Consider the following 25199-nt stretch of genomic DNA (forward strand, 5'->3'; position numbering starts at 1 on the left):
GAATCTGTGCAAAGACATCTAGACTCAACGTTAGCTTGCTCTGCTGTCTCCATGGATGCAGCCTGACCCCTTGTGATCTCTGGCAATTTTTTAGTTTTCGGTACCAATTTGCTTCTGAAGACACCTATATATTAACTAGAGTGGCTGATTTGGGAGAGTGGTGGGTCTGTTCACAGCAGTTCATCTCCATTTATCAACAGGTTTTCATTAATTAAGGTCTTTCTAGGTATTATGCCAATAAGTAGGAACTAATCGTCAAGTAAAAGCCTATTGTGATGTTGAATATGACAAGTGCACATGTTATTCCAACAACCCATAAGAACAAAGAAAGTAGAGAATCGCTCAATACTGAATCATATGAATGTAGAGGAGCTACATTTAGTTTCCTTATTTTCTGTCTTGGATGAACATGCTGGCCACTGCTCCTCACCAGTTGCAAAATCTGGCAAAACCAACCTTTTCCACATGTGGTACCACATGCTAAGTGCGATCTGGTTTCTCAGTTGTTGATGTAAGGGTTTTAGCAGTCACTCAGTGTTCTGGCCTTAATCTGGATGAGATGCAGTTCTCAGGATTGGCCTTAACGTCATTTTGTCACGGGAGGGCAAATGCGCTGGATTTTTTTTTGCAAATGCACTCGCCCTAGCATGAAATGAGAGCGGAAGCTGGATTCTCCCCACGGCATGCTGCCTTGCATTAGTAAGTGGTATATACAGCTGCAGAACCACTGGGATAGTTAGTGAACCATGCTGATGGGTTTCCTCTGTTCCTTCATGTCACACATGATCATCTCTTCATGGCCTCACCCCCTCCTCATCTCTAGAATCTCCTGCAGCTCTGAAACCCTTAGGTCTGTTCCCCCACCTCCAATGCGCCACAGTGACTTCTTCTACAACCCCAGTTCCTGCTAGAAACATCAAAATGTAGGATCAGGAGTCGGCCATTCAGCCCTTCAGGCCTGCTTTACCACTCATTGGCTGACCATTCCTGACCCCTCTTTCTCCCCAAACCCTATGTTTCCCTTAGCATTAAGAATATGTTTGACCCCCATCTTTAGAACGTTCAATGTTTAGGCTGCAAATACTTTCTGTGGTAGAGAATGCCACAGGCTCACCACTCTCTAGGTGAGGAGAAAGTTCTCCTCACATCAGCCTTAAGTGTCCTACCCCTCTTCTTAAATTGTGACCTCTTATTGTGGATTCCCCAGCCATCAAGAACATTCTTCCTGCATTTACCTTTTCAGAATTTTATAGGTTTCTATGAGACCCCAGTCATTCTTGTAAACTCCAGTCAATATGGTCCTAACTGATCCAGCCTCCCTTCATAACTCAGTCCTGCCAGCCCGGGAATCAGTCTGGTAAATCTTTATTGCAGCCCCACCAGAGCCAGTATGTTGTTCCTTTGATAAGGAGACCAAAACTAAACACAATACCCTGGGGATGATCTTGCCAAGACTCTGTACAATTGCAGCAATGATATAGAGATGCTGGTGTTGTACTGGGTTGGACAAGGTCAGAAATCGCACAATACCAGGTTATAGTCCAACCGGTTTATTTGGAAACGCAAGCTTTCAGACCCTCAATCCTCCTTTGGGTGTTAGTGAGAGAGGTAGCATCAGACACAGAAATCATAAGTAAAAGATCAAGCGGTCACTCCGTTCTTGATGTACTAAACAAACCTAAGATGCTGTTAAATCGTTAATCGGTTAGAAGGTTTTAATTGACTGATACGTATATGTAAATCCCCCAATCCCTTTCAAGTCATGGCCCTGAGAGAGCTAAAGGTTTTATCAGTGTAAAGAAGGGGTGACACTTTAGGGACAAAAACAGAAGTTGCTGGAAAAGCTCAGCAGGTCTGACAGCATCAGTGAAGAAAAGAACAGAGTTAACGTATCAAGTCCGGTGACCTGTCCTCAGAACTGACATTTTAGGTCAGACAGTGCGTGTTAGGTGTCACCTCTTCTTTACACTGATAAAACTTTTAGTTCTGTCAGGACCGTGACTTGAAGGGGATTTGGGGATTTACGTAGACATATTAATCAGTTAAAACCTTCTAACCGATTAAAGATTTAACAGCACCTTATGTTTGTTTAGTACATCCCCATCAATGGTGTGACCTGTTGATCTTTTATTTCCAAATTCGGTGCCTGATTCTACCTCTCTCACTAACAGCTGAACAAGTACTGAGGCTCCGAAAGCTTGTGTTTGCAAATAAACTCATTGGACTATAATCTGGTGTCGTGTGATTTCTGACCAACAGCAGCAAGACACCCTTGCTCTACCATTGATAGAACTCCTTCCCCAAACTATCCATCTGCCCACCCTCTTTTAAGATCTCCTTAAAACCTTATTTTGACTAAGCTTTCGATCACTTGACCGATCACCGCCTTGCCCCAACATTTTGTTTTATAACATGCCTGTGGAACACTTTGGGACATTTTGTTACATTTAACACATTATTCAGCACTGCAAAGGTTTCCTGTCAAGGGCATATTGTACCTGGAATTCATCAACGCTTTGTTTTGGATTGTGTATTTTAGACTCATTATTTCTGCATCAAGCTATTAGTACATAATGTGCAGGAACAGGTTTGAAGAATGACTGACGCTAAGGAAATGTTGAACATCACGTGTAGACAGTTTTTCGAAGGTGTTGTTTATTTCTACACCATTTTTAAATGTCCTCAAGCCTATGACCTACAGAGCAGATACTGATATAAACAGTTATTTAAACTCTTGAGTGTATGACATAATCATACTGACTCCACCTATCTCTGTCCCCAGATTTTGGCACTCAGTGAGGGGGAGAGTGGGTGGGCGGAGGCTAGTGGCTCCAGTGGTACTGATGGTGCAGGGGTATTCTGATGTGTGCAGTCATTTCATAGGCCAGAATGAGAGTCTTTGGCCCATTATGCTGTGTTGGCAGCTTCGGAGAGCCATTCGCTTCTGTCCTGTGCTTGCCCCACAGCCCAACAAGTTTCTCTTTGTTCCAATTTCCCTTTTCATAGCTACCGTTGATGGTGCGCTGTCTTTGCTCCTGCCTTGTATACATTCAAGAGAAACTGTACTGAACTAATACCTGGAATTGGTGTGCTGTCTTACCTGAGAAGGTTGGGCAAACTAGGTTTGTAGACCAGGATTGAAACGTTAAGCTCCTAAGGGGGCCGAACGAGATGGGTGTGGAAGGAATATTTCCCCTCATGGGATCATGTTGTCCATTTAAAACAGTGGAGGAGTGAAATATTTTCTCACAGCATGTCCAGGTTTTTTTTTGCCACTCTCTTCCCAAAAAGGTGGCGGAAGCTGCATCTTTGAATATTTTTAAGGCAGAAGCATCTACATTGCTGTTAATCAAGGGATGGCGGGTGAGGAGCTGACAGCAGTAGGCAGGGATGTCATTTGAGTTTACAATCAAATCAGCCATGATTTTATTGAATGGCAGAGCAAACCTGGTGGGCCAGCAGCTTACTCCTGCTTCTTGCTGGTGTGCTGTCCAAATCTCACTGCCGTAGAGGATTTCACAGAGGACGCAAATTGAGATTGAAAGGACAGTCACCCCCCGAGGCTGTTTTGGAGAAACACAAGTGACATTAAAAATGCCCTAGCCAGCTTTACTGCTTGGTTGTGATAAGATCTGTGGCTTGGTGCAACATAATTTTGGGCGGCATGGTGGCTCAGTGGTTAGCACTGCAGCCTCACAGCGCCAGGGACCCAGGTTCGATTCTCACCTCGGGTGACTGTCTGTGTGGAGTTTGCACATTCTCCCCGTGCCTGTGTGGGTTTCCTCCGGGTGCTCCGGTTTCCTCCCACAGTCCAAAGACGTGCAGGCTAGGTGGATTGGCCATGCTAAATTGCCCGTAGTGTTCAGGGGTGTGTGATTTATAGGGGGCAAGGTCTGGGTGGGATGCTCCAAGGGGCGGTGTGGACTTGTTGGGCCAAAGGGCCTGTTTCCACACTGTAGGGAATCTAATCATAACGACAACCCTTGTGCTGCCGAACAGATTAGAGCTTGCGCAGCTACACAGCAGTCCTGCTGACTAAACCTTGCTGAATCGATCCAGAATATACCATTACACGCTGACCCTTCCTCTGCTGGAAGAATGTGACATGTGCAGCATCACACCCCACTGGGACATCATGCTAAAAATCACTGTTCCCGGAATTGTCACTGAAGGTATCAAAAATGTGCAGAATATCCCAATATACCTGTCTTTTAGACCCAGGTTGACGGAAAGCATGGACCAGGCTTCTGTGAAAGCACTGCAGGTCTGGCAGCATCTGTTAAGAAAATATCAGAGTTCACGTTTCAGGTCCGGTGACCCTTCTGCATTTCTGAGCATCCGCATTTCTTCCAGCTTTTAACCTTTTCTAAGCGTCTTGCTGTTTCTTCCTTATTTATTTGTTCTGAGGAAGGGTCACCGGACCTGAAACGTTAACTCTGATTATTTTTCCAGCAACTTTTGTTTTTGCTCCTGATTTACAGCAATTCTTTTGGTTTTTATTTGACCAGGTTTTTGTACTTAGCAATTATTCTCGTGTGTTACAAATAAATAGATTTTAGCAACAGGTAAACAATTATGAACTGTCGGCGTATAACACAAGTTAAGATTTGAAGTGCCTTATACATCCTCCATTGCACACATATAAAAACTGTAGAAAAGTATAGGTGTTAAGGATAGAGAGAGAGAATGTTTTCTGTCCATAGACTTTGGTAAGATGATCCTTTTTGCTAATCAGAGCCTTGCTTCTCGGTCTCCTTTCAATTAATAACAGGAGGCACAGGGTGACTGGTTCATGTTTATAAAGGTCTCTGATTTATTAATTAGAAATCACGGCTTGCAGCAATGAAAAGGGGATAAAATGGCTAACTTCAGGCTTGGGTTGCTTCTTAGCACAGAGCAAAGAGCAGCTTCTTTCCTTCTTGAGGCTTGATGGCTGCTCCTCAAGAGTTCAGAGTTGTCAGCAACCTGGGAACTGGTCACATAGTGAGGCTTTTATCATTGGTAACTGTTCACCATACCACAGACCATTCAGCTACCCGTTGCTGTCCGAATGTACATTCATACACAACCCCACCTTGCTCCAGCCTTTCTGTAACTAGGTTTTGCCGCACTGCTTTAAGGTAATTTGGTCTGGAAAAGTGTAGCAACACTTCAACAATCCTTAGGTTTTTGAAGCAGTCTTTTTTTCCATTCCATTCCACAATAAAAAATGCTGAAAAATAACATGGTACGGTCTTCAGAGTAGTTACGTTGCTGTTGTTAACCTGACTTAATAAAGCTAAAATGGATAGAGGCGCACTGGAAGTAATGGAAGCCAGATGTAAAAGGTTTATGCTAGAACTGAGGACTATAATTACGATCAGGGAAGATTGAGCAGGCTGAAGCCATTTGCTGGAAAGGAGAAGTTTTGACCGGAAACTCTCAGGTTTGATGGTTGAACTGGCACAGCTGAACCAAAGTTCGATCTCGTCGTCAATGGCTAATGAAAGCACACAGACCAAGCTGAGCCAGACAGTTCGCTTTGCTAATGGGCATCAGGGAACTTTAGTTGAAACATGCTGCTTGAACCATTTACAAAGCAGGACTCATTTACAATGTAGCTGCCTTCGAGCGGATCCCAGTTCCCTTTGGAGCAGTGCGCACTAACTGTGCTTGCATATTGGGGCATGAGACGCCCTCTTCCCGAAACTCGCTTTTGTCCTGAGGGCAGCCGATGCCTCCGCTAACGTGCACATTTACTGGGGGCAGCCTTTGGCACTGTTAATGCGGAGGCTGAAGCTCATGAGGGGCATTATTTCACTGGGGGCTTGGGTCCAGCCCAGGACACCACCGAATCGGGAAGGAAGTCGAAGCCTTGGAGAGGGGATTCACTGGAATAATGAGAGGGATTACTGGGCTGCTTCTGCACAAACTGGACAAGGTGACGATGAAAATTTTTAGGATAGGCAGGAATGGTTCCAATAACATAGATGGCAGTGCATTTGAAGCCCTGAAACCAGGGCGTGACTCACACCCTGAGTATAAAAATACATTGTGGGCGTGGGCGGTTGCCATTTTGAAGCGTCACTGACATCCGCTGCAGCGAGCACCATGTCTTGCACCCTCGCAACACGATCTGTGTTGTCCGGCTGATCCCTTGGACCCAAAGCGCATTCGTGGTGTGCAAAATCGAGTATTTCATCTTCCGGCTGAAAACGTGGGCCACGCCGTCCATTTGCAGAGTCCGTTGGGGCCAGAGAGGTGTTGTCGTCTGATGGGCCGAGCAGACCCATTTGCCATGATTTACCGTGAGTTAAACATTTTCAGAGGTGGAAGAGTCCACCACGCCTTTTTGAGGTGGTTGGCAAGAGAACAGAAGAGGACACGTGGTGGAGGATGAAGAGATGTGGCCTGAGATGCGCTGCTTCTGGAACCAGATTGAATAGAAGCATCTGGAAAGGAATGCGATCTGTACAGAAAGGGGTTAATTCCCAGGGCTGTTGGGGGGGAAGAAAAGGAGGGAGAGTGGGACTGTTTTGGATGGCACCTCTCAAAGAGTGGTGCACTGGGCCAAATGGCTTTTGTGTGCAATGGTTTGCCATGTAGCTCTCGTCAACCAGCGTCCAATTGTGTATGGCACAGTGTACACTGAACTGTGCTTGCTTGTTTCAGGCTCTGGGATGCACTCTTCCTGAAGCTTTTGTAAGGGCGGTCTATGCCGGGAGCTGTCTCACTTGTTGACTCTAACTCTTGGGGCCAGCTGCACCAATAGCAAGCGAGCAATGTTCCTCTTGCTAGAGGTGGCAAGGAGGAGAAATAGTGAGGCAGGTTGGCTCTGGAGGGCCACTTTTCCCCCCATGCAACTGCCCAGTTTGCCAATTAAGTGCCAGGCTAGATGTTCCAAAAGGAAGTCTCTCCATTTGTTGCCAAGTAAGACGCTTGAGTGGTTAGTTTGTGGCCAGCTAAGGGACCAGACCTGCCACCTATCTGCCTTTGTGGCAAGTGAGGAAAGTAGCTGTCTATGTAAATATCGCATTAGGGTGACTGCCTTGCTGGGTTTGTGGTGTGGGTATGAGGCCTCTGTTTTGTCCTTGTCTGGAGGCAATGAGAGGCAGGGCTAAGGGGAATGGGTGTCCTTTAAAAGCAACCCACTCTTGCTACCAGTGCCTCCTGTCCCTGTGATTCCTCATAGAATCCCTTCAGTGTGGAAGCGGGCCACCCCCTCCAACCTATCCCTGTAACCCTGCATTTTCCACAGGTAATCCACCTAATTCACACATCCCCAGGCATGATGGCCATTTAGCACTTCCTGAACATGCGCGACACACACACACACACACACACACACACACACACACACACACACACACACACACACACACACACACACACACACACACAAACACACACTCCTGTGTCCCTTGGCGCATTGAGGCAGCTGTGCTAACCACTGATTCACCATGCTGTCCCACAAGACAGTGGGGTTGGCATGTCATGCGGTTGAGGAGCAAACAGCAATTTGGCAGCATAAAGGGAAGACACCAGCTGTGTCCCAGGAGACAGCACTCGGAGTCTGCTAGTTATGACTCCAATTCCCACTCCAGAGACTTAGTGAAAAATGTAGTCTGTAGGTCTCAGTGTTGTATTGAGCACTGAGATGTAAATCAAGAACCTGTCTGCTTCTCTCAAGTGGAACACGCAAAAGGGTTGGGATATGCCTCCCCCGACCCCAACCTCATGTTTGGGACAACTAAACAACAGAGTCATAGAATCATACTGCGCAGAAAGAGACCCTTCGATCCAACCAGTCCATGTAGAACATAACCCCAAACATCACAGAAGCAGAGTATGTAGCTGCCTGTGGGATTTTGCTGTGCACATAATGGCTGCTATATTACGTCAGTAATTGTGTTTCAAAAGTATATCATAGCCTGTAAACTGCTTTTGGACTTGCGAAAGTTGTCAAAAGTGCTGTCCGAATTATTCATGGGAGAGTGATACCGAGACACTGACTGTGTCCCTTCACTGGCACAACTGCTAAATTTAATTCCAATCCTGCGGGCACCAATTACTTTTTCTGAAGCTGCTGTTTTTTTGACAGAGGCTCAGAAGTGGCAGTCCATGCACCGATCCTCATTATTGCGGCTATCGAACCCCTTCGGGGATCTCAGTCCCTCAGCAAGAAATGAAGTGAGTCCCGGCTGCAAACACGTTGTCTCGGATTAATTTGGTGCAGTCGTCCGCGTAGAATTCTTATGTACAGCCAAATGATGTTTCTCTCTGAGGGGTGTCTGTGATCTTCAGACTTTTGTTTGCTCCATATAAAGAGCCAAAAGAGTGGAAAAAGCTTTTAATATCAGGGGTGCAATTAAATTCTTTTAAGTCCGTTTTCATTTTGTACGTGGCTTTTTCAGCTTCCCCTCCCCCCCCCAACCCTCCACTTTGACCTCCCTTATCTCTTCAGAGAGGGTGCAAAATATAGTGCTTTTAAACTCTTTTTTTTGTAGAACGTTGTCCTCGCAGATTGGCTAGCATTTATTGCCTATCCCTAGTTGCCCTTGAAAAGGTGGCGACGAACTGCCTTCTTGAACCGCTGCAGTCCACCTGCCTTGACAATGCCCTTAGGAAGGCAGTTCCAGCATTTTGACTGAGCCACAGTGAAGGAACAGCAATTGTATTTCTAAGTCAGGTTGGTGAGTGGCTTGGAGGGGAACTTGCAGGTTTCCCATGTATCTGCTGTCCTTGTCCTTCTAGATGGAAGTGGTCATGGGTTTTGGAAGGTGCTGTTTGAGGATCTTTGGTGAATTTCTGCAGTGCATCTTGTAGATAGCACACACTGCTGCTACTGAGCGTCGGTGGTAGAGAAAGTGGATGCGTGTGGATGCAGTGGCAATCAAGCGGGCTGCTTTGTCCTAGATAGTGTCAAGCTTCTTGAGTGCTGTTGGAGCTGCACTCATCCAGGCAAGTGGGGAGTGTTCCATCACACTCTGGACTTCTGCCTTGTGGGCAGGTGGTGAGTTACATGCTGCAGTATTCCTAACCTCTGACCTGTCCTTGTAGTCATTGTGTTTTTCTGGGGAGTCCAGTGGAGTTCCTGGTCAATGGTAAGCCCCAGAATGTTGATAGTGGTATTCATTGATGGTGACACCATCATCGATGTGAATGTTACCAGACACGAGGAATTTTAGTAATGTAAGAGACTGTGTCCTTTTATTTTTGTACTTTTCAAAATTGTGTTCCAGTGAAAAAGGACTGTTTTTAAAACCAAGGATTGCTATGGAATTTGAAAGCAAGTTACCTGACACTCATGACAAGCATTTATATAGTAGCTTGAGCAAGTAGTAATTGATAATTAGTTTAAGTAGCTTTGTATTCAGATGGGGATCTAGCTGGAAACAAGCAGTTGCTCGCTTTATGAACTAGTGACCAGTTATCAGTGACAACGTCTTTTTTGCCCACCAGTTATAGTGTGATTGATTCTCAGGGAACCGAACAGCTTAGGGCTGGAAACAAGATACAGTGGGAATTGATCGGATGTCCATCGGCTCAGGACCTGTCTCTGTTCTCGGCAGTCACTACTTATCACAGATAATGTAGTGACAGAAGAAGTTAGTAACACAGTCATCAGGAAGAGAGAAATCAAATTCATATGGATAACGCTAAGATAAGGAAGGATTAAACTGAATTTTAGGGCTAATCCACACACCAACTGAAAGTGGAACTAAAGTGTAGTAGGAAGGAATATGCAAACACATTAGGGAATGGGCAGCAAGCTCACTGATAGAGGATTTTAGCTGCCAAAAATTAATTGGCCAGGAGAGGAAAGTAAAAGGAAAGCAAAGGGAATGCAGGTTCTAAAGTAAGCACAGGGTTCCTCTTTAACCCATTATTACAGGTGCTGAAACTGAACCAGAGCAGATGAAGACAAGTAAAAGCAAAGGAACAGGCAGGCAATACTGATCATAATGTATGTTTTAAGAACAAGTCAGGACAGTGGTGGAACGCTCCCCACTTGCCTGGATGGGTGAAGCTCCACCAATACTAGAGAAGGCCTACACCATCTGGGATAAAGCAGCCCTCTCGATTGGCACCGCATTCACAAACACTCACTCCCTCTCCACTGAATATACGTTGCGGTTACCGTGCATATCCACAAGATGCACTGCAGGAACTCACCAGTGCTCCCCAGACAGTAGCTTTCAAACCCATGACCCCTACCATCTAAAAGGACAGGGGCAGCAGATACAATGGGAACACTTACACCTGCAAGTTTCCCTCCAAGCTTCTCACTGCGCTGCCTTGAAAATACATTGCCGTTCCTTCATTGTTGCTAGGGAAAAATCCTGGAATTCTCTTCTCCAGTGGTATTGTCAACCTACAGCACATGGTCTGCGGCAGCTCAAGCAGGCATCGCCACCGAATCAAGGGCAACTGGGAATGGCGATAATGGCTGGCTCAGCCAGTGATGCCCATGTCCCACAAGTGAATAAGAGGATAGTAATTGAGAAGGAGATAAGCATTACAGGACCAGAATGGCAGATTGAAGAAAAGTTGATTTTGATGAACTGACAGTAGAAATTGGGAAAATGAACTGGATGACAATATTGGCAAACACACAAAACAGAACAACAATAGGAAACATTCAACAGAGTTCAAGAAAAAGCATATTCTTTAAAAGGACAGGAACAAATACAGCACCAATGAAGTACCGCGTGTGAGTAAAGATATAAAAAGGAAAAAATTGAGGATAAAGCAAGGGACAAATATTAGACCAATGGACGGCAAGGGACAAGGGATGACACAAAGGGGTTAGGAGAAAGGAAGAGAAAAGAACAATTAGGAAGGTGAAGAGTAAACATGAAATGAAGTTATCAAGGGACAAAAACAAAATGGTAAAATATTTTGCAGGCACATGATTGAAATGATGAAAGGCGGTGTGGAACTAGGCCCAACCCTTTCCAACTCCCATTTTGATTTAGCCCCCTTTTCCCCCCTTGATCGTTTGCATTACCCTTAACAGGCTTAGCGTGTAAATTTATTGATTGGAAAATTCGGGTGATTTCCCGCTGGTGGTTAATAATAGATGAAAGAAAAGTTCGACAGGCGGTTTGGTGCTGGGAAAGATAAAAACCATTGTCGGTTGTTGTTGTTTGTAAGAGCATTTCCGAATGTAACAACAGGAATGGAGGTAGGCCTACGAGCTGCCTGTGTGGGCCTGCTGGCTCAACATGGCTGCTGCATTTGCCTGCACTGTAGCCACATGGCAGTTGAGAATAAGTTGGTGTGAAGCTCTTGAGAGAGCCGTGAAATATTTACATAAACTCATGCCTCAGTTTTAGCAGGTTGCTTCACTTTTGGAATGGCTGCCAGGTTTAGCAGATGCCTTGGCTCAAATCCTGCTACTCGGGAGATTTAAATTCCACCAGTTCCTGTTTTAGTTCTTCATCTCAAGAGTTCTATGTACATATATATAAAAGAAATCAGTCCAAAAATACCTCCTTTCGAGTGGGAAAATGGACCTGCTTCCAAGTTGGGAAAATGGATCCATTTTCGAGTTGGGAAAATGGATCCGTTTTCGAGTTGGGAAAATGGGCCTGTTTTTGAGTGGGGAAAATGGAGAAAGAGCTGTGCCAGGCCGTCACGATAGGGTCTGTGCGGAGGGCCAGCCTGGGTTCAGCAGAGCACCTTCATGTCTGAGTCAGAGGGTCCCGCAAGCTTGGGCTACAGAATGCAGCTTGATGTCCTGAAGAAGATGCCTTATAAAATGACCTCGGGACACCGTAAGCCCTCCAGTGCTCAGGAGGCTGTCGCTGCGTTTTGAAGTGCAGGTGCTATCGCAATGCAACTTTGTTGCAAAGCAAGAGTCCCCCCTCATACACGCACATACATATGCACAAATGTACACACATGCACACACATGCGCGCGCACACACACACACATAGACAGGAGCACTTTGATTAACAGTGCTGCCGTTCGAAGGCTAATGTGCGGGTGCGATGCTGGAAACTTCTTAGAAATGGCACGCCTGGGAGATCTGTAACACGCGCAGCTGAGAGCACACCTTAGATTTAACATCTCGGCTGGAAGCTGCCATCTGTGACAGCGCAGCACTGCCCTTGGTGGGGGGGGATGGTGGTGGTGGTGTGGGGGGGGTGCGTGTGCCCACATCTTAGAAGTCTCTGGCTATGTGGAGAGACAGTGCCAGCTGCACTTGGCTGCAGTTAAAACTCGAGAGGCGCATGCGCTGCGTTCACATGCTGCTGAGCACAAGCAGCTGCAACAAACAGCAAGGGAGTGGTGCACAGTGTCTGCTCGACGCTGTTTTCCTTTATAATAGCACCTCTGAGATATAGTAGGTCAGTTACAATATACAAGAAATATTCTCATGCACATCCTTCTAGTTGAAAGTTCTGTCAGATCACCAATGATAATATTTTCCCTCAATCGCTCAGTGTAGCCAGGCTGAATGTGTTCCTCCTAAACAGTTGGAATAACTCTTGTGTTCAGCACACAGGATAAATTAAAGCCCCTCAGCTCTTTGCTGAACTCTGTATGCACTGCTCCGACCCACCGTCCTTTCACAGAGGTGCCCCCTCAGCTCTTTGCTGAACTCTGTATGCACTGCTCCGACCCACCATCCTCCCGCCGAGTTGTGAGATAGTCCCAGACTAAAGCCCTTGGTTCTCGATCCTGAGAAACCAGCTGAATAAGTGTTAGTTACGATCTGAGGCAGCAGTATGGGCACGATTTGAACCCTTCGTGATATATTCCAAAGCATTTTGGAGCCAACGACAGCATCGTCCTCGGTAACTTTGTAGCGAATGCTGCGTGCAAAAGGGTCCCACAAGACAGTAATGTGATCGCGAGCAGAGAATCTCCCTCACAGCGAGGCTTGATGCGAGATTAGTATTGGTGGATGTTGGGAAGCTCTCCCCTTCAAAAAGTGACATGGGGGTCTTTAACATCCACTGGAGGGAGCTGATGGGATCTTCGGCTGATAGACAGAGTCTCGGCAGTGCGGCACTCCCACAGCCCTGAACAGGGGCATCACCTACACCTTATAGATTAGTGTCAGGAGTGGGACTCAAACCAACCACATGCTGATTTTCTGATGAAGGGTCTAGGCCAGAAACGTCAGCTTTCCTGCTCCTAAGAGCTGCTTGGCCTGCTGTGTTCATCCAGCTCCACACCTTGTTATCTCGGATTCTCCAGCATCTGCAGTTCCCATTATCTCTGAGAAATGGAGTGGGACGGTACTGTGAACTCTAGGCATAGTCCGTGGGTTCCCACTAAGGAGCGGACAGTAAGAAGAGGCTTCAACCCTTGGGCACAGACGTTTGCGAGATCAAGAAGGGAGGCCCATGAAATGAAAAAAGAAATAGGCAGGGTTTTGTTAGCAATGTGGCATGCATGATGCACTCTGGTGGTCCTTGAGCTCCCACAGTTTGACACAGCAGTGCTCAAATGGAAACCATTACTACGCAGGTAACCATGGTGGTATTGAACCTCAATCCTTGGCAGGGGACAGACGGGCGGTGTGCCAGCGGGCTGTGCTGAAGCAAAAACTTCTTGCCTCCAGTAATTGAGGGACCAGGAAATGCAGGCTGCACTTTGCATCTGGTGAGGGTCCAATTGTCTGCCGTGTTTCTGGAGGTGTCCGACCCAGTTGTTGAACAAACTGAAGGCCTGACCAGTAAAGAGCAAACACAGGATCGTTTTTGGATGTTACTTCGGTTCTAGTATGACGCTATAGGCACTTTTGGGCGATGTGACACCCTGCTATTCCTGTATGGTTCTCAGCTTGTGTCTTGTTGGAAGTCACGCGGAGAGAGTGGAGACAATAAGATTTGTTTTTCCCACCCTGCTGCTGTGGCGAAAGAGCAGGGGTATTTGGATCTCATTGTAGGGACCAATGATAGAGCCGGAAAGAGCCTCCTTTGGATTGCTGCGTGCAGTTCTAGTCGCCCTGTTACAGGAAGGACATTAAACCAGAGTGGGTTCAGAAAAAAATTAGCGGGATGTTGCTGGGTATGGAAGGCTTGAGTTATAAAAATAGGCTGGAGAGGTTGGGACTGTTTTCATAGGAGGTTGAGGGGTGACCTTCCTGGAGGTTTATAAAATCATGAGGGCCATAGATAAGGTGAAGGACAAGGGTCTCTTCCCTAGGGTGGGGGGGTATAAAACTAGGGGATGTGAGACATGCTTAAAAAGGACACAAGGGGCAGCTTTTTCACAGAGAGAGAGTGGACCGTGTGTGCAATGAATTTCCAGAGGGAAGTGGTGGATGCAGGTACACCTAAAACATTTAAAAGGCATTTGGATAAGTATGTGATTAGGAAAGTTTTGGAGGGATATGGGCCGAGCGCAGGAAGCTGGGACTAGTTTAGTTTGGGCACCTGGTTGGCGTGGACTGGTTGGACCAAAGGGTCTGTTTCCGCGCTTTATGACTTTGATTGCAAGAGTATGGTGAGAAAGTACTTACTTAGCTGTAAAATGCTGTGGGGAAGTCCTGAGGGTTTGGAGGATGTGCTACGAAGGTGCTTCCTTATCCCAGTAGCAATTCAAGTATGACACTTACTGTTGCATTTGTAACCTTTCCAGATGACCTTGCACATTGGAGTGGAGTCAGGCTGGGGTGAGGGGAGCTAGGATCTCGGTGTTTGGTCTGCACTGTCGAGGGAGGGGAGCTGTTCTCCGACTGCTGTGCTAACCAACTTGTGTTTCCTTTATGTACCCTACAGTAACCTGCTGTCATCCAAGTACAAAGAAATTCATTATGAGAAGCAAAAGACATTCTTTTCCAAGGTAAGGCCCGATTTTAATTGCGTACATTTTCAGGAGGCATGGGGCATAGGATATGATGTTGCAATGTTGTACACCTTACCAGTACATCCTGACCCCCTCTCTGCAGCTGGAAACTAACATCTGTACTGGGGTGGGAGGGTGCTATCATCTGTACCAAGGGGGCTGGACTCCACGGACGAAACTAAACAACGACCAGTTCCGTCCTTCTGAGAGTCTGTGGCTGTCCTGGCTGTTAACTCTATCGGAAGACGTCGGATCTGTATCCCTTAGCGACGGGCTGAATGGCCTCTTCCCGTGTTTTGATCATTCTGTGCCGCTATCAAAATGAAGTGGATCAATCTCAGCTTTGAGATTCTTCATCGACTCCCCCGCCCTGGCACCCCCACCTCAACCTCAAGTGATTTATTGGAAGGAGATTTCCAAATTTCCGACGTCCTTGTTCGGGGCATTCCTGACTGGTGGGACGGTTTCCTGGCCTGCCAGAGCCCCGTGGCAGCTTTAGCCACGCCAGGAACAGGGGAATCGAGTGGGCTGTGGGGCAGGAAAGCGGACGTGAGGAGTGTCAGTCAGCTCAGCCACGATCCTATTGAACGGAAGGGCAGGCTCGAGTGGCCGAGTGCTGTTCCAGTATCCGATGGCCTCAAGCCGCCGCGCGCAGATTCTCAGCAGGAGCGGGCGCCGGCCTCCTTCCCAAATGGATTTTTCTTCCCGATTTCCCCAGAGCTCGGGGGCTCAGTGGACAGGAGAGAGGGTGGGTCACGGAGAGAAAGGGTGTTAAGGCAAAGATAAATAGGTTTCTGAGCAGTAAAGGAATTAAGGCTGATGGTGAGCCGGTGGGTAAGTGGAGCTGAGATTAGCATGATTTTACTGAATGGCGATTGATGGATCCAGCCTTCTGCTCCTATTTCTTGTTGTGACCCTTCTCTTTTTTTTAATTCATTGATGGGGGTGTGGGTGTCACTGGCCACGCCAGCATTTATTGCCCATCCCTAGTTGCCCTTGAGAAGGTGGCGCTGAACTGCCTCCTTGAACCGCTGCAGCCCCCCTGCCGTGGCTTCACCGTAATGCCATTAGGGAGGGAATTCCAGGGTTTTGACCCATCGACGGCGATGATACTTCCAAGTCAGGATGGCGAGTGGCTCGGAGGGGAACTCAGAAGGTGGTGGCGCTCCTGTGCTGTCACAGCTGCCCGAGTCGGTCACTCTGATCGCGCAGCTTGAGCGCACGTTTCCGCGAACGAGGTTTCGTCTGCAGCAGGCGAAGGGTTAAACCCAAAAGTCAAGAGGACTTACTGTAAAATCAGTGTGGTGCTTACGACACTGGGGTGGGGAGGCGGGGGAGCGGTTTCTTGGCAGTGTGGTTGAATTGCATTGCTCAGTGTTAAGTCATCCCTTACCAGCAAGTTTTAATTTTCGAACAACGTATTGATTTTTGTTTCCAAGGTCCATTAGGCTGCTAATGCAAACCACACCCTGCCCCCCCCCCCCCACCCGCCAACAGTGCCCGGTTTCAAATGGCAAAGTAACGAACTGCCAGTGAGGTTGTGAAACCGTCTTGGCACCAGGGAGCCTGGCTGCAGCAGATGGGCGTTTGTCGAATGCTCAGTCGGCCAAGAGATGTTGGGCACCGTCATTGCAGAGCGCTGGGGGATGTGCTTGCTGGCCCATGGCAGGGGGAAGGGAGAGAACGCCTGGCACATGCCTGACTGGCATTGGGCAAGACACAGCAATGGGATTTCAAGGCAATCCTACGGCTCAATGATGCATTACCCCCTCCCCCGAAAAAAAGGGTGCGGTGCTAGGAGGAGGCGCTCCAGCTGGCATTCCCATAGCGCCTCCTGGAGCGCTCCCCCGAGGCGCTGTCGACAAACTCCGACCCCCAGCTGCCTCAGGAGATGTCACAGGAGCCGACCACCCCCTCCCCAACACACACGCGCACCCCCCGGGGAATTTAAAAGGCATTTGGATGCCAATCGGAGATGCAGTTTTTACCAAGGGTCGTGTGGGATCAGACACGGGCGGGAGACGGAGAGACTCGGGGGGCGGGGAGGGAATTGCAGTGCTGAGGGGTCTCCGCTGTGCAGTCTCAGAGGTTGGTGCAGGGGCCAAGGAGTTTCCCGAGAATAGGTGGCACGGTGTTGGGGGGGGGATGTGTGGGGGAAGACAAGTTAGAAATCTGGGGCATTGCCGGACATGTGACGAGAGTGCAGGGGTGATAGGTGAATGGTGTTGGGATGACATTCAAAAGAACTACAATTCCCAGGCGCTTGAGGGTGCAAGGAGAACATCGCATTCGCAACAGAAATTGGCAGTAAAACTTATAGCCAGTCCTGGCAGGGAGAAAGCAGATTTAAACGCTCAAGCCCAGCGGCCCTTCTTCAGAACTGGGGAACGTTGAAACGATTGACTCTGGAAGCGGGGGAATAATTGATTCAGAGATAGTGATTTTTATGATGAAGGATCCAGATCCAAAGCATCAGCCTTCCCGCTCCTCTGATGCTGCTTGCCCTGCTGTGGCCATCCAGCTCCACACTGTGTTATCTCTGACTCTGAAAGGAACAGGGGAAGGAGCCTGGTCGGACACAGTTAAACGTTCTGCTGAGCTATGCCAGCTGCTGCTGTTAGACTGGCTCAGTCTGCAGTGCGAGCACCGTTTGTTGGCGGGAGCGGGGGAAGTGCTGATTGTACAGAATGAGCCAACATAAAGGTACCCACCCCCCCGGCTGTGTCCTACAGGTTGCCCAGATTAGACCAGGTTTCACTCTGCAATCTGTCATCAGCTATGCAAAGTGAGGGAGGTTAACCACTTCACCGGTCCGCCGTCCCTGGGCACTTGACAGACGAATGCCGACCTACAGCTGGGCCAGGAATGTGCCAGCCAAGCAACTACCCCCTGCTGCGAGGTGCCGTGAATCAGACTCAGCCGCACAGCCTGACCAGTATCTCACCAGTGTCTTGTTGCCCCTGTGCTGAATTCCTCACCTTGACTTCACATCAGTGTCACTGCCCTGAACACCTTGCCAGTCATGTAGCATGGTTGTTTATAGGTCAGTCTAGGGATACAGACCATTCAGCCCATTATTGCCCTTCTAGCTCTGAAAACAATCCAAAATCTTCACCGAATCCCTTCTCTGTTTCTAGATACTTTTCTCCTCTTTGAATATATGATCATTCTTTCCATAAGGAATGACTTTACTGCCCCAGGGGCAAATCAGATTCTATTTCCAGTAATTCTCAGTAACTGTCTCCTCATACTCCAGGCTCTCAATCAAACAAATGCTCGTCATTCCTGTAGATGGAGAGGTGACAATGAAACATGTAACTGATGCTGACACTTCTGAGGGAGCACTGCTTGGTCAAAGGCACTGTCTTTGAGATGTAACCACAAGCCCAATTCTAACTATATTGTCTCATCCCAAAGACAGATGATATCTCCTGCTTTAATCGTTCATGAGCTGTGGAAGTTCTGACGCGGTCAGTATCCATTGCTCACTCTTGCCGGGCCACTTCACAGGAAGGTTAAATTAACTGTATTGCTTTATCAGCTACAGACCGGACCGAGTAAGTACGGGCAGATTTCCTTTCCTAAACCCAGTTTAGGTTTTTATCGCAATCCAGCAGTTACAAAGGATCCTAGGAATGAGAGGCAGGAGTAGGCTGCTTGGCTCCTTGAGCCTCCTGCGCCAATCAACTAGATCATGGTCACTCTTCAGCAACACCATTTTCCCACAGGGTTGTCACATAGGGAGGAGCCGGTGGCTTTAGCGTTATTGTGGCCGGACTGGTAATCCAGAAACCACACTGATGTTTTGTGGGCGTGGGTTCGAACCCCACCAGGGCCGAGGGGTGAAATTTGAATTCAGTGAAATAAAAAACAAGGAATTGATAAGCTAGCCTGATGTAATCATGTCACCACCATCAGTTATTTTAAAAAAAAATCCCACGTGGTTCACTAACGTCCATTTTGGAGAGGAGAACTGCAGTCATTACCTGGTCTGGCCTACATGTGACTCCAGACCGCTGCAATCTTGACTTCAGGTCTTCACTTTGAATTGCTCACTGGGCATTGAGGTACAGGCTTTAATGCTGGTCCAGCCAGTGATGCCCATATCCTGTGAATTTTTTTTAATAGAAATCCCTTGACACGTTTTATATGTAGAAATCTGTTGATCTCTTAAGGCGCCACAGCCCTCTGGGGCAGGGAATTTCTTATTCTGAGACGGTTTCCCCTGGTTTTAGACCTCACCAGCCAAGGGAAGCATCCCTCCTGCATTTATCCCATTGAACCCCATAAGAAATTTGTATTCTTCAAATAGACCACTCCTCGCTCTACTAACCACTAGACAATACAGGCCCAGGGGCATCTCCTCATAAGGCGGTTAGGTGGATACACCTAGCAAGCACTTCCCTGCTTGGGGAAGGGGACCACAAAGGTACACAACATTCCTGGCGCGATTTCACCGAGTTTATACACAGATGCAGCAAGCCATCTTGATATACAAATACTGGGGACATAACACCATTTTCCAGGTTATCTGGTTACCCAATACCAGCCTTTGGTTATTAACCAAACTAAATTCCCCAGTACAAGATTCAAACTCGTGTCTCAAGACCATTAGTCCAGCACACCCGCTCCCAGGTTACTCATGCAGTAGCGTGATGCAGCAGTCCCTGGGCTAATACTGTGCGATTGCTCGATGCTGACGATAGGGGCATAATTCCTTGTCTGGCAGTGACACCTTTCACGCCGCTATCTGCCGGTTCATGCACCTATCTGACGTATTGATCGGCTGTTTTAGCTGGCATCCTTCCATTGCTTCATTCCCAAGCAGCTGCGGGCTGTGGCTGCATTCCCAAGACCGGCGGTATAATTTTCGTGCTTACCTCGGCAGTCTCACCATTGGGCCGCATGTGTTGTACCCTCTCTCTATCCGAAAATAGCTTATTGCGGTGGGTGATGAGCCTGTTTGAGGTGGTGGCCAAGATCTTTGGGGAAGCTGCTTCCAAATTGGCAATTAACCGGTTGGGGAGAAAGAGGAGAGCAAGATCAATAAAAATCAATCATTATAAAAGAAGAACTTTTAAATTAAAAGAATTATCTTAAAGGCTGACTGCTCACTTAGCCTCTGAATAGCAAAGCACTCTGCCATTTTAATTACACCATTGAATGGTGGCGGGTTCACTTGAAAATCTTTGATTACTGTGTTGTTGCAGGTTTTCAGGATTTCTTTTCTACAATCGAAGAAAAGTGTTTGCTGAGTTTCGTGCTCCCCAAGGGTATGTTAAGGCCAGGATTTAGATCGTTTCCCATTGAAAGGTCCCAGAGCCATTGCTCAGGTAACCCGTTGGAATGCACAGGATGGGGCTTTCTGTTCTATCAAAGAACATATAAAATCAGAAGGAGTATAGATGGTGTTAATGATAGCTGTCTTTTCTGGAGGATGGGCGATTTCAGCATTTTTAAGGTGAGAGCGATTCACAAAAAGACACGGGGGCAAATTTTTTTACACAAGAGGGTGGCTCGCACGTGGAATGAACTTCCCGAGGAAGTGTTGGATGCCTAAAAAACATTTGGATAAGTGCATGAATAGGAAAGGTTTGGAGGGATTTGGGCCAGGAGCAGGCAGGTTTGTGATTATGGCCGCCGTGGGCTGGCGGGACCCAGGGGGCCGTTGTGACTCTCGATCAGGAACTGGAATTTGCAGGAGGGCAGACTGCGACCGGGGTGGCCCCTCTCAGTTCTGCCTGCGGTCCCGAGGCACGAGTGCTCGGTTAAGAATCACTTTCATGGCACGAAGCCACGCCATCTCCAAACGGTTACTCACTGTTGCTCAGCGGGTGGCTGAGCTGAAGGCTGCGGGATCAAGCCAATCTTCCGGAGGCGTGACTGAAAGTGCTGGGGGATGCATGATGGAGCGCCGAGCCATTGGAAGGGGCTGTCTTTTGGTATTCGATGGTAAATTGTGCAATGGTCTGTCCCCTGAGATGGGGCATATAAGATTCCTTTGAAAAAGAGCGGGATGGGGGATTTCCCCCATGTCCACTCCACCCAGCATCTGGATATCGTTGTGCCGCCCCCACCACCTTGCTGAGCATGGGATCTCGCTGTACCCCCTGTCAAAGTGTTGCTGCATTGGAGCGGCGACCGTTCTAAACGTGCAGAGTCGCTCAGTTGGCCGCGGGGCTTCCCTGAGGTGGCGCTGCGTGAGTGCGGGCCGTTCATTTCCCTGTGCGATGCACTCGGCGAAACTTCCTTCCTGCAGCCTTTCGCTCGCACCGAACCCTGCTCTTCTGTGATCTGCTGGTCTTGGCGTAATGTGAGCTGATCGGGGTCACCTCACGGCGCAGAACAGTATCAGACCGTGTTAATTTAGTGTGTATTTCATGTCGATCTGCCTGCTTTGCCACACCGTTGATGTGCAAGGAAAATCAGAGAGAGCTGGCTGGGAGAGTTTACTTTCGTTGAAGTGTGCACATCGTGACCAGCCCCCAAAATTGGGCTCCAGTTCGTGGTCCTTCTGTTTTTAAGAGTTGACAGCAGGAGCGAAGTACGGTTTGTCACCTTGGGACCAATAGCCCATCTGATTTTAAAAAATAAAAATCGTGGTTCCATCTCGGGCTTTGAGCAATGGCGTTGCATTAACTGGCATTTTTCATGTTATTATCATTTTCTGTTATGCGACAAAACTTGACACCGAGTGAGATAAAAGGGCCTTCGGGGCAGGGGACCCAAAAAACTTGGTCAAAGAAGTCGCAGGAGGGATTTTAATGAAGGAAGTGAGTTTGAGCGGATTCAGGAAGGAATCCCAGAACTTGGCTATGAGGCAGCTGCAAGAGAAATACCCACCAGCGAAGACTGGAGGGAATTGGGAAATGACAAAACATCAGAGTACTGTGTTGTAATGTTCTATGTTTGTGTTTAATTGCAAGAGGGTTCTAGGGCTGACAGCGGTTACAGGAAAATGGAGCATTTTAAAACAAAGGTGAGAACTTTAAAATCCAAGCATGACCAGACAGCAAGCACAGCTTTAGTGGGGAACTGGTCTTGATAGCATGGTAGAGAGCAGACAGTAGAATCCCTACAGTTTGCAAGTAGGCCATTCAGCCCATCAGTTCCACACTGACCCTGCAATGAGCATCCCACCCCCAGACCCGCCCCCCTATCGCTGCATTCCCCATGGCTAACCCTCGAAGCCTACACATCCTTGGACACTATAGGCAATTCCCCAGGGCCAATCCATCTAGCCTGCACATTTTCGGACTGTGGGAGGAAACCACGGAGCACCCGGCCTAAACCCACGCAGACACGGGGAGAACCGTGCAAAGCCCACACAGACAGTCGTCTGAGTTTGGAATCAAACCCAGGCCCACGGAGCTGTGAGGCAGCAGTACCAACTACTGAGCCATCGTGCCACCCCAAAATCGATAATACCATGGCACCTTATGCAGGGTTCTGTTAGGAGTGTGGCAGAAGGGTAGGTGTCGATTCGATGGGCCAAATCGCCTGCATTCACACTGTAGGGATTCTACGAACATTGGAAAAGGAAGCTGATGCCTCTTCGAGAGTTAGAAAGCTTTGATAGTGAGGTGACTGCTTGATAAACAGCTAAGGAAGATCCTCCCCACCCTAACATCCTGGGGCGGGGGTGTGAGGTGGTGCTGGTCACCATTGATCGGATACTGAACTGGACCGGCTACGGCTACAAGAGTGGGTCAGAGACAGGGAATCTTGCGATGAGGAGCTCACCCTGATGACTCCTTGAAACCTGTGCTATAAAAACTCTGTAAAAAGTCTCTCTCTTTTCTGTCTGCCATAAGACGTCAAAATTAGTTTATCTGTGAAAGGTGTTGCCTATCATGGGTCCAGTTGTAATGTTGCCCACTACAAGGAAGTTGATATGATTGGGTGTGGACGGGCCTGATTTAAAGTCTGGATGGAGATCAGCGTGTGGTTGTACCTGATCATGGGCATTCCCTGCCCTGTGAGGTCAACTGAAACGTCCTCCAATAGAGAAGGGTGTTCTGGGCATAAGTTGCAGCTGCGTCATGTTTGACCTGTATCATTATCCATCAAGCTAGCAAAGTGAATGCTGGGTCCCCTGCTGAGATAATTGTAACATTGGTAGTCAAAGGTGAGGTGCTGGAAGACTGGAGGTTGGCTAATGTGGTGCCGTTATTTAAGAAAGATGGTAAGGAAAAGCCAGGGAAGTATAGATTGGTGAGCCCGACGTCAGTAGTGGGTAATTTGTTAAATGGGATCCTGAGGAACAGGATTTACATGTATTTGGAAAGGCAGGGACTGATTAGGGAGAGTCAGCATGTGCATGGTAAATCATATCTTGAAGAGGTGACAAAGAAGACTGATTAAGGCAGGGTGGTGGATGTTGTCTACATGGACTTCAGCATGGCGTCCGACAAGATGCTATGTGGTTAATAAGATTAGATCTTACGGGATCTGGGGGAGCTAGCCAATTAGATACAACATCGTCCGAAGATAGGAGACAGAGGGCGGTGGTAAAGAGTGTTTTGTTCAGACTGGAGGCCTGCGACCAGCAGTGTGCCGCAAATATCAGTGCTGGTTTTACTGCTTTTTGTCATTTATGTAAATGATTTGGAAGTGAATATGGGAGATTTGGTTAGTAAGTTTGAAAATGGTACCAAAATAGGCAGCGTGGTAGACGGTGAAAAAGGATTATCTCAGAGTACAATGGGATCTCGATCAGATGGGCCATTGGCCGAGGAGTGTGGCAGATGGAGTTTAATCTCGATAAATGTTCGGTGTTGCATTTTGGTGAGGCAAACCAGGGCAGGACTTACAAGGAGATAGCAAGAGCTCCAGATACTGGAGTCAGAGCTGGAGGAACACCACAGGCCAGGCAGCATCAGAGGAGCAGGAAAGTTGACATTTCGGGCCAGGACCCTTGTTCAGATTTGCCATGGACTACTCTTCTGAAGAAGGGTCCCGACCTGAAACACCAACTTTCCTACTCCTCTGATGCTACCTGCCCTGCTGTGTTCCTCCAGCTCCGCACTGGGTTGTCCAGGACTTATACACTTGATGTACAGTTCCTTGGGGAGTGTGGCTGAACACAGACACCTGGTGGCTCAGGTGCATAGTTCCTTGAAAGCTGAGTCGCAGGTAGACAGGGTAATGACGAAGGTGTTTAGTATGGTTGCCTTCATTGATCAGTGCATTGAGTACAGGAGTTGGGAGGTCATGTTGCAAGTATCCAGGACATTGGTGAGGTCACTTTCAGAATACACCTTTCTGTTCTGGTCTCAATGCTTTAGTAACGATATTGTTAAACTTGAGAGGGTTCAAAAGCTTTACAAGGATGTTGGCAGGACGAGTTGGTTTAAGCTCTAAGGAGAGGCTGAATATACTGGGTCGTTTTTCCCTGGAGTGTCGGAGGCTGAGGGGAGACTTTACAGAGGTTTATAAAATCATGAGGAGCACTGGAAAGGGGGAATGGTCTAGGTCTTTTTCCCAAGGTAGGGGAGTCCGAAACTAGAGGTGATAGGTTTAGGGTGAGAGGATGAAGATTTAAAAGAGGCCTGAGGGGCAAATTTTTCACGCAGTGAGTGGTACGTACATGAAGTGAGTTGCCAGAGGAAGTGGTGGACACTGGTACAATTACAACATTTAAAAAGCATCTGGATGCGTGCCTAGAACATGGGCCAAATGCTGGCAAATGGGAACATGTCAGATTGGCATGTTCAGTCGGCCTGGATGAGTTCCACCAATGGGTCTGTTTCCATACTGTGTGAGTCTGTGACTTTATGACTCTATGAATATTCCTTTGCCCTTCAGGGAGGAGAGCACTGTTACTATCACGGCCAGATACGAGGCAATGCCAAGTCTAAAGTTGCACTGTCCACTTGCGATGGACTACAGTGAGTATGACCGGGAGCTCTCTACGCGAAGATTGCCTGGGGGTTTAACAGCGAAAGTCGTGGGTCACCGGGTGAACTCGGGCTGGGGCCTGGCACCGCTCCGCACAACAGTTCAGTCCAGACAGACAAAGTGAAGGAGAAACCAAGCTATTGGTGGAGGACGGAAAGCTGGCCTGATTTGGCACATAGATTGCATCCCACCTCTGGCAAGCCGGAAGGATGGAGGCTATAGGGAAGTTAAGGATGGCTTTGAAGTCTTTTCCCATCCTGGCTTCCCAGAGTTGGGCCATGGATGCCCATTGCATTGTGGTTTTTATTTCTGCGCTTTTTGCCCAGCCCTAATTTCCCAGAGGGAAGTTAAGATTCAACCAGTTTGCTTGGGATCTGGAGTCAAACGTAGGCCAGACCAGGTAAGAACGGCAGATTCCCTTCCCTCAGTGCCCCCCTCCGACAATTGGCAATGGTTTCGTGGTCATCATTAAACTCTTAATTAATTGAGGATTAGGCTATTGTACAAAATG

At 47.9% G+C, this 25199-nt stretch overlaps 1 protein-coding gene across 7 annotated transcripts in view; it reads left to right on the forward strand.

Annotated features, from left to right (window-relative positions):
• LOC125454098 (disintegrin and metalloproteinase domain-containing protein 23-like) overlaps positions 1 to 25199 on the forward strand; it is a 153464-nt gene that overhangs the window by 39861 nt on the left and 88404 nt on the right. For all 7 annotated transcript variants that reach the window (XR_009445923.1, XM_048534444.2, XM_048534439.2 and 4 more), the window contains exons 4-5: positions 14722 to 14785; positions 24596 to 24678. Coding sequence is in view for 6 of the 7 variants with exons in the window: in XM_048534444.2 (XP_048390401.2) it covers positions 14722 to 14785; positions 24596 to 24678 (147 nt within the window). In the remaining variant the exon portion in view is untranslated. The remainder of the gene's footprint in view (positions 1 to 14721; positions 14786 to 24595; positions 24679 to 25199) is intronic.

The sequence above is a fragment of the Stegostoma tigrinum genome, chromosome 7 (assembly GCF_030684315.1).
Source record: "Stegostoma tigrinum isolate sSteTig4 chromosome 7, sSteTig4.hap1, whole genome shotgun sequence".
In the NCBI taxonomy this organism is placed as follows: domain Eukaryota; kingdom Metazoa; phylum Chordata; class Chondrichthyes; order Orectolobiformes; family Stegostomatidae; genus Stegostoma; species Stegostoma tigrinum.